The sequence below is a fragment of the Macaca nemestrina genome, chromosome 12 (genome assembly GCF_043159975.1).
Source record: "Macaca nemestrina isolate mMacNem1 chromosome 12, mMacNem.hap1, whole genome shotgun sequence".
NCBI classification, from domain to species: domain Eukaryota; kingdom Metazoa; phylum Chordata; class Mammalia; order Primates; family Cercopithecidae; genus Macaca; species Macaca nemestrina.
The window spans coordinates 48,239,243-48,248,558 of NC_092136.1; the positions used below are offsets into that span (position 1 = coordinate 48,239,243).

Genomic DNA, 9,316 nt, shown 5'->3' on the forward strand with positions numbered 1-9,316 from the left:
GGGGTCCACAGGCTGCTGTCTGCTTGGCTCCCTAAGGTCTGTTTTCCTCTAACCAGGAGGGATCCTTAGACCTGGCCCTGGAAGGTGGTGTGGACTCCCCCATTGGGAAGGTGGTCGTTTCTGCTGTGTACGAGGGGGGAGCTGCCGAGCGGCACGGTGAGTGGGGACCAGCCACACCCAGGTGTGGGGATGATACTTTCCTCTTGGTGTCCGCGGCCTCCCTCCACCATCTTGTGACTGATTTCCAGGAATAGCTTTCTGTTCCTGGAACAGAGATTAGACGGGGCCCTCCAGGAAAGCAAACAGGTGACCACTTGGAGTGGGCTGACGGTGCTGGAGAGACGCCCTCCCACTCAGGTCCATTCATCCGACTGCCTGTCCAATCCCTGGGGATATGGGATGGTGCCGGGACCTGTGAGTACACAGCCAAGCCAGATGCTACCATGCCCTCAGCAGTCCCCAGCCAGGGTTGGAGACAGGCTCAGAATTGCCACATACTGAAAGTCACAGCATAGTCTGCTAAGGGCTGATGGGGAACTCAGAGCAGAGGGAAGCTGTGGGGACTCTGAGGGGCCCCTAACCCACCAAGAGGAAGTGGGAGGCCAGGAGCACTCCTCAGAAGGGTGAACTGTGAGCTGAGCGTTAGTCAATGTCAGCCTCACGAAGGAGAGAAAGGGCTTTTGAGGAAGAGGAGCAGTACGTGGAAACCCCTAAAACCTTACCTGTCCTTTCAGTGGTGGTAAGAGCCAAACATTTGGCCAGAACTAGCCAGAAGCTATTTGTGCCAGAAAATATTCATCTGGCTCACAGCCCTGTGTCTGAGCGTTTCATGGATATTAACTCACTTAATCCTCACAACAACCCTGAAAGCAGGTTCTGTTATTATTCTTATTTTACAGCTGAGGAAACTGAGGCTCAGAGAGGTTAAAGTATTTGTTCATGGACCCACAGCCAGGAGAAGGCAGAGGCAGGATTTAATTCAGGCAGTTTGGTCATTTTGCTTTACTGTCCAGCACAAGTGCCACCTCTGTCGGAGGTCTTCTGCAGCCTTGTCCCTTCCCAGAGGGCCAGAGGCCCCCATACCCTGTGTCTTTCTTCTCACTTTGTTTTGTTCTTTTTCCCTTATCTACAAAAACACCCTCTGCTGATGAGTGAAACCTTTGCAGACCCCAGGCACAGTCTCTTGCTTCAAACCATCACCCCTTCACCTGTCAGTGTCTGAAACCCCTCCATTGGTGATTTCTTCTTCTGTGTCAAGGAAGCTCCTGAGTCCTTTGTGGCCATTTGTGGAGATGTAGGTGCCCTTGGAGGAGTCCCAGGCCTCTTACCTTCCCAGGCCAGAGTGGGGGATCCTATGAGCAGATCCCTTCCAGGCAGTCCTAGGCTGGAGCCAGGCTGTACCACAAGCTGTAGGAGGTAGAATGGAGGTGGTAAGAGGTAAGGGGCAGGAAACAGGGGAAAAGGCCCTTGGGGGCTGGCAACCAGGCCTCTGTGGGTTACTAAGGTGAAGTATGGGCATTGGGAGCCCTGGGTACAAGTCCAACTCAGCACCTATGCCCTCAGTGACTTCACACTCTAAGCTTTCATTTCAGTCATAGAAGGGGGTCCTGCCCAGCTGGGCAGCTGCCCCAACCCATCAGTGCTCACCCAGGCCCCCCCTTCTTCTTCTGTCTTCATCTCTTTGTCACCTGGTGACATTTCTGTGATACCTGCCTGCTGTGTCTAGCAGAGAGAGGAGACCAGGATGGATGGGTGACTCTCCTGGGTCCTTCCCACTTACAAAGCCCCAACCCAACCACTGCCTTATTACCCCTGAGACTCTGCCTTGGATTTGTACAAAATGAAAAGGTGAAAGTCACCCATCCCCACTTGCCCTGCACAGAGGCAACTGCTTTCTATGGTTTGGTCTTGCACCGCTTTGAACATAACCAGTCACTGATGACTTTCCTAGGAGCATGTGTTTTAAGCCTCCATGGCCGCCATTGTCAGTATCATACACCACATTCCTGTGGGCCTTCATGCCCACAAGTTTCCTGGATGATCTATTTCAATGTGACCTGGAGAATGTTCTGTGGACATCAGGACCGGGAGAAATTCCTCCAAAAAGGGCTCTGATGTCGAAGAGGTGTGGAAAACGACACACAATCTGTCTACCTGTTGGAAAGCCGCAGTGCATGTTAGCACATTAAAGACTGACAAATCCTGCAGTGGGTAGCTCTGTTCAGCTTATAACTCAGCTTTCCCCAAAAGTATTAGATCCCAGGCATCTCTTCCAGGAGCACCTTATTACAGCATTCATTCATTCAGCAAATATCTACTGAGGTCCTATTTTGTGTCGGGCATTATGTTAAGTGCTGGGGATACTATGGTGAACCAGAAAGACAATCCCTGCCCACATGGAGCTGACAGCATGGTGGGAGAGACCATCAGTAAACAAGTAAACAAACAGATTAATGATTACAAATTGTGGAAAATGCCAAATAAGAAAAGACTGGGATGCTATGAGAGAACAGGCAAGATCTACATTTGACTGAGTGGGGGTCAGAGAAGCCCCTTCTGACATTTCCTCTCAGACCTAGAAGAAGAGAAAGCAAGGTGGGGAACAGCGACATGAAGTCTCTGCCGCAGGAGACAGCAGTGGCAGCTCAGGGACCTGAAGAGGCCAGCGTGACTGGGCAACGGGGAGGGCCGGCTGGCAGAATTGACTCAGGCCTCTTACTGTGCTGGAAATGCAGGTCTGTCTCCCTCTGTGGTAACAGAGGCTCATCATCAATGATGTCCCGGTTCTCCAGAGCTTGGGTAAGGGGATGTAGATGGGATAGGGATGAAATGCCCTTTGACTAGCCACTAAGCAGGTAGCTAGTTTCCCCTCATGCTTTCTGAGTCCACATGACCTTTCAGAACCCAGGTTCAGGTCTCTTCTGCGGTCCGGCAATGACCCCTCTTTGCCAAGCCCTGGGCCAGGCATGCGTCACATACAGCCCTGTTGGCCAATCAGCCTCATCTGCCTGCAGGTGGCATTGTGAAAGGGGACGAGATCATGGCAGTCAACGGCAAGACTGTGACAGACTACACCCTGGCGGAGGCTGAGGCTGCCCTGCAGAAGGCCTGGAATCAGGGTGGGGTAAGAATAAGCCCCCTCCGTCCTTTCCTCCCTCACCTGCCTGCCTCAAACCCTGGGCTCTGCAGCCAGGCCTCACAATCAGGTGCCGCATCCCAGGGCAGGCATCTGGGGTCCAGGCAACACTTTGGTGACACCCACATACCCCATCCAGCCAGTGGTTTAAATCTGACAAGATGGGATTCAGAAAAATAAATGTCAATTCCTGACCTTGGAACCAAAAAGCCAGTGGCTCAAACAGACTCCAGAAGCCAGGGCATGACAGGTCACCCAAGAAAAACACTTAAGGTATTTTCTAAGTGCACACTGAACAAGAATCAAGAGAATTCTGGGGGCTACCAGAAAGCATTAACAAAAGCAGAGAACCCAGGATGAAGGAGGGGCTGGTGGGAATCTGCTCTGCGATCATTAGACACCCACCTGGGTCAGAGCCACTGCATAAGGTTGCCCAGGCTGTGCACTGCACAGCCTGCACAGCCTGAGGGGGTGCCCTTTTACAGACTGTAGTGTGAATGGTGCCTGCTCACGTTGTGCAATGCAAAACCTGTGCAACTGTATGCAGGCAGCCGAGCCTGAGGTATTAAGTTCAGTGCTGAGGAAGCTAACCAGATGGTCCTGGGACCCACAGGAAGGGATGTGGAGAAGAGAAGACTCACGGGTAACATGATGACTATCTTTGATTATCTGAAGGTCTGCATTAGGGCAGAGGGAGCAGAAGTGTTCTCTCTGATTCTTGAGGGAAGACCTGGATTGGATGGAGGGAAGTCCTGAGGGGGAGAGAGAGAGATTTCAGCTCAATATTAGGAACTAGCTCATGGTAGAGGGGTCCAGTAATATTTCTGATACTTTTCAGGGGATACATCCAAGCCAAGGAGGGAATGAGGGGCAAGGATGGCAGTAAAAGGGATTCAGGTGTTAGAATCAAAAAGCTGGGCCAGAGGTCCCCCACTTGGTTGTGCATCAGAAAGTGCATCGGAATTACCTAGAGAGGTTGTTAAAAGTACTATTTCCCAGGACTCACCCCTGACTTCTAGGGGCCAAGTCTGTAAGTCTACACTTTTAAGAAGTTCCCCCAAGTGATTCTGAGGTTGCTGCCTGTCCCCGGTCCATAGATCGACATTTGGGAGCTGAGTGTCATTCGAGCACCTTGCAGCCCTGGCCTCTATAGTCCCGAAGCCTCAGAGACTAGAAACATCCTCAGACCATGGCAGTCCACAGTGGGGCCCACGTGTGCCCATGGGAAGAAGGTGCAGGCTGGCTGATCCTGGACCATGGGGCCCAGAAATGGGGACGGAGTGCCAGAGCAGACACACCATCCAACTGAGTGTGCCCCAGAGTCACACGGCTTCTCCCCACAGGACTGGATCGACCTTGTGGTTGCCGTCTGCCCCCCAAAGGAGTATGATGATGAGCTGTAAGTATGTGCAGCCACCTAGCCTGAAACCTCCTCTTCCTTTTCCAGAATCTCAGCCACCTTTCTCCAGCCCACCCCCAGCCTTCTCCCAGCCTGAAGGAATGGCCCAAGCACACAGCTTCTCATAGCCAGAGCTCCTAGAAAACTCCTGGACTAGAGCTTAGTCATTGTCCTTAAGCAGTGTCTGAGCTGCCTCCCGGGCAGTCTTGTCCAAATTCTTCTCTACTCTGGGGAACTGAGGCATGAGGTCTTAGACCGAGTAAGCAGTGATGTTGGGACAAAGACTCAGGATTGTTATTCCCCACTCAGAACTCTATCCCCTACCCCATTAGTAGATGGTTAGAAGGTGTCTGTGTTCATCCTTCACTCTCTGGAAGGTCTTCCTGATGTCTAACTGCATTCACTCATACTGTGCCTCTAGGCAGCCAGGGCCACAGGCTTTTGTCCCCACCTTGTGGGATCTCCAGGGAGCTTTCGCCTAGTCTGTCTCTCTGTGATTCCCTGTGTGTCTGTCTCTGTCCTGTGGATCTCTCTGTCTTCTCTTCTCCTCCCTCTCTGTCTTTCTGTCTTTTGCCCTCTCCTTCCTTCCTGTCAACCTCTTATCGGCCCCCCTCTTTCCCCTTCATCCCAGTCCCCTTTCTCTCTTACTGTCTCCTATTCTTTCTTCCTGTTTCTCTCCATCCCTGTCTCTGAGTCCCTGCTCCTCTGTCCTTGTCGTTCTGCATCCATTCTTATCTGTCTGCCTTTCTCTGTTTCTCTGCCTCTGTGTGGTGTCTCAACTCCATCCTCACCTCATCCCATCACCTCCCCAGCCCTCACCCACCCACCACTCACCCACTCACTGACCATGCCCTGCTTCGCTGTCATGGCTGGGCCTGCTTGCTCCCCGTGGCCAGCCGAGTCTGAGCTCTACACGTGTCTTGGAGAAACCAGGGTCCGGCAGCTCCTAATTCTGGAACCCAAGGGCTAGGCAGAACCCGAGGCAGGAGCCCAGTGAAAGGAGAGGCCCCAGGGAGCTCTGCCTGGGAGTAACCAAGCCTGTTTTGTGTTTCTTGCTCTGCTCTGTGTGTATAGTGCTTCTCTTCCCTCCTCCGCAGCAGAAAGCCCCCAGCCAGTCCGAAAGCTCCTTGAAGACCGTGCTGCTGTGCACAGACACGGGTTCCTCCTGCAGCTGGAGCCCACGGTGAATAGGCAGACAGGCCAGAGGGCCCTGTCTGTCCCTGCTGTGTGCAGTGGCCATCTGCTGCCCACGCTGTCAGCAGGTTCTTTGGACTGGTGTCTGGAGAGTACACAAGGCGCCATCCCTGAAGTGCTGCCCAGGGTCTGCTATTGGCCACAGTGGAATTCCTCAGACTCAAAGCCCTCCCCTCCCTCTACAGAGCCCAGTCTGTAGTACTTGCTTGGGACGCAGGTGTCCTGACTCATCACGGCCCTGGGACCTGCTTTGGGTCCCAAGCAGCACCCAAATGAGCAGGATGAAGCCCTGGGCACCATTCGCTGTGGGACACAGACAATGCCTCGAACCAGGCATGTGGGGCTGAAGGAGCCCACAGGAAGCTTGGCTGGAATTGCCCCCAAGAGATGTCCTCAACAGAATGTGAAAATTCCCCTTCTTGTGAATGCCAACCGGCTGGGAGCTCCTGCTCCACCCTGGCCCCCACACTTGGCCAGAACCAGGGCTATTAAGAGGTTTTGAAGGCTGGTCCAAAGAACCCGGGTTGGTGGATTAGAGTTGCTCATGTCCTGTTGTGCCCTGTCATGGCCTGAGCCGTGCTCAGAACAAACTGTCTTCTCTGCCTTTTCCCTTACTTGGCTGTGGGCTCTATCTGTGGGATATACCGCGGAGCCCAGCTGTGGGATGTGTTTCTCACCCTGTGATAGGGATGTGCCCGTGGACAGAGCTGCCAGGTGGCTGTGAAACTGGTGTTTGGTGTGGCCTGAAGCCACAGATGGCAGCATCTGGGGCAGACCCAAGCCTGGACTTGACTTTTCTGTTACAACTTTCCTAAAACATTAGGGCCTCATGCTCCCAAGACAGATGGCCAGCTAGACCATGGCTTCTGGGGTGGCCCGCGTGGCCCTATGTTTTCTGTCACTTGCCTTTTGCAAGGGACTGTTGTCCCTGTTCCTCCTAGTCTCCTCCTCCCCCCATCCCAGGTGTCCCTCCCGCTTTCTCCCTGGCCTCCTGTGTGCTGTGGCTGCGGCTGGTGTATAGCCACTTGGGGCTTGCACCCAGAGGGGTCTCCAAAGGTTGGCAGAGCCTCATACTGCCAGGGTGGGTGCTCCCCGTTGTGGAGCCTTGCTCTGGCTGCGCTGAGTGTGCACCCACAAGGCCTGCACCCACCTGGGATGTTTCTGCTTCCCTACAGGACCTTCTTCTGAAGTCCAAAAGGGGAAACCAAGTTCACCCCTAGAAAACAGTGAGCTCCGGCCCCACCTCCTAAACACAAAGCCTTGAGACCAGCCTTGAGAGAGGCCATACTGCACACACCAGACGGCATCCCTGGGACCTGAACCTAGCACCCAGGAATCTCAAACTCTCTTTGGCCCTGAACCAGAGCCAGATAAGGAACAGCTTGGGCCACTCTAATGAAGGCCAACATGGAGGAGAGGGAGCAGCCAACCGTTTGGGAGAAGATCTCAGGGATCCAGACTCTCATTCCTTTCCTCTGGCCCAGTGAATTCGGTCTCTCCCAGCCCTGGGGGACTCCTTCCTTGAACCCTAATAAGACCCCACTGGAGTCTCTCTCTCTCCATCCCTCTCCTCTGGCCTCTGCTCTAATTGCTGATAGGATTGTCACTGCATACCTTACTCTGAGCTCATTAATAAAATAAACCTTTCTTTTCCAGCTTATAGGAGTGAGTATGGATTTGGGCAGCAGATTCAAGGCTGCAAATCAAAAAACCATAAAGTTTGTGGCCCCTATTCAAGGGTGATAGACAGATCCCAGTGCTGTGATCTGGGTCTGACATGAAGGATGTGATCAGATGGCCAGGGCTGGCTCGGAGCAGAGGGTTGAGAAAGCAGGAGATGGGCTGGACTGGGCTTCAGTGTCTTCTCAGCAGAGATGGTAGGAGATGAAGTCTGTGTGGCAGGGATTTTGCTCAATTCCAGAAAGCAGAGCTGAAGGCAGGAGCCCCGAAGGGTCACCTCAAGATATGGGGCGCCCCAGCTTCTTTCAAGACATCACGGCCACCAATGCTTCTCCTGAGGTCACCACGACAACATGTGAGGGAGGGAGATGGCGGGGTCCACTCCCTCCGTGAAAGTGCATCCCACAGAAGCTCGTAGGAGATGCAAGGGCTTGAGGCAGGAAGGCTTCGAGGGCCCAGCAGGCGGAACATCAAAATTCTTCTGGTGACAGGAACCAGGGCTGCTAACTCTGAGGAAGAGAGTGGGGCTGTGTCAGCAAGTCTCGCCTGACCCCATCTCTGTTTCCCCATTCCACATTCCTGTAGTAGAATCTGATCAGGCCAAATCACCTGAGTGGGCGACCCTTGAGTTAGGGACCAGTCACAGGTCCAATCAACTGTGGCCGGGGGTGGGGTCACATCCCACCCAACATGGCTGCTGAGGCAGCAAGGACTGTGGGCAGCAAGTCATGATCACCACCCCTACCAGAGGATGACTACGACGTCCCTCGTCCCCCACCAAACCCTGGGTATGGAAAGGAGGTGGACTGGGGTCCCAAGAGAAGGCAGTCTGAGGGAGAGTGCCTCTGTGTAAGGGGACCACAGGAAAACCCTTCCTGAGGTAGGACACTGCAGAGAGCCCCTCGGGGACACACCCACTGCCCATCCCCCAGGTTCAGCACTATGTTCAGCTGAATCCCCCACCTCATCCCACAGTGGATGCAAACCAAGCTGGATCCCGAGGACTTGGTGATAAAACAGACAGACTTCCAACACCTCCCAGAATCATGGCAGGGGAGAGTGGCTCAGACCAAAATGCAGTGACTACCATGTGGGACTGAAAGAAATCAGTGGGTAGGGACAGAGAGAGGGAGCAGAGAAACTGCCAGGCTTTCTGATGTGCTTGATGAAGACAAAGCCACAGTGACCTTCAAATTGCTGGCACTCAGAGACAGCAGCCACACAGACGAGTTCCCTGTGTTTTCCTGTCTAGCACCTAACCTGGCTCTGGAGAAAATTCTGAAACCCAGGTAAGAGGAGGGAGCTCCTCTTTGCTGACACCCATGTGCCTGGCGTAGGCTAGACCCTTGTTTGCCCTTTCAAACTGCAACACCTGGGCTTCATGCCTGGCCCTCTCAGGGGCCTGGTGATAGCAGCCCACACTCAGATGGCATTGACTAAGTGCCAGGTATTATTCTAAGCACTCAGCTCATACATCTCATCAACAACTCCATAAGGCAGATACTATTATTATCAACAACCTCATTTTATTAAGAGACAGTTGATATACAAAGAGGTGAGGTCACTTGCCCCAGGTCACACGGTGAGGAAGTAGTAGAGCTGTGATTCCAGCCAGGCACTCTGGTCCCAAAGACTATGCGCTCCCATTTCCACCATATGCTCTAGAGGGCAAGGCAGCTCCCATCGGAATGTCTCAAATTCCGGACTGTTGGCAGAACACTTCTCCCCACCACTGAAGAACAGTGAATGTTCTGCTGTTAGGTGGTGGCCACCTCCTCTTGTGACCTGCAAAAACTTCTACTGAGACCTTCAGCTGGTCAGTGCCTGGAATCTTACCATTAGAAACTCACCTGCTGCTGGAGTGAATGAGTTTATCAGCGCTTATTGGGACGTGGTGAGTGAGACGA

General features: G+C 53.3%; 1 protein-coding gene and 1 long non-coding RNA gene across 5 annotated transcripts in view; one reads left to right on the forward strand and one right to left on the reverse strand.

Moving 5' to 3' along the window:
• Positions 1-7,133, forward strand: part of LOC105486961 (USH1 protein network component harmonin) — a 50,074-nt gene extending 42,941 nt beyond the window's left edge. For 2 of the 4 annotated variants that reach the window (XM_071075018.1, XM_011750154.3), the window contains 4 exons: positions 57-156; positions 3,015-3,124; positions 4,480-4,535; positions 5,610-6,898. In XM_071075018.1, coding sequence (XP_070931119.1) covers positions 57-156; positions 3,015-3,124; positions 4,480-4,535; positions 5,610-5,928 — 585 coding nt within the window. In that variant the 3' untranslated portion in view covers positions 5,929-6,898. The other 2 variants (XM_011750155.3, XM_011750156.3) reach the window with 2 other exon arrangements.
• Positions 974-3,857, reverse strand: LOC139357499 (uncharacterized). Its single transcript, XR_011610790.1, has 2 exons — positions 3,778-3,857; positions 974-1,407 (listed from the first exon to the last, which is right to left on the reverse strand). It is a non-coding gene; the product is annotated as an uncharacterized lncRNA (long non-coding RNA).
• Positions 7,134-9,316: the final 2,183 nt, after the last annotated feature.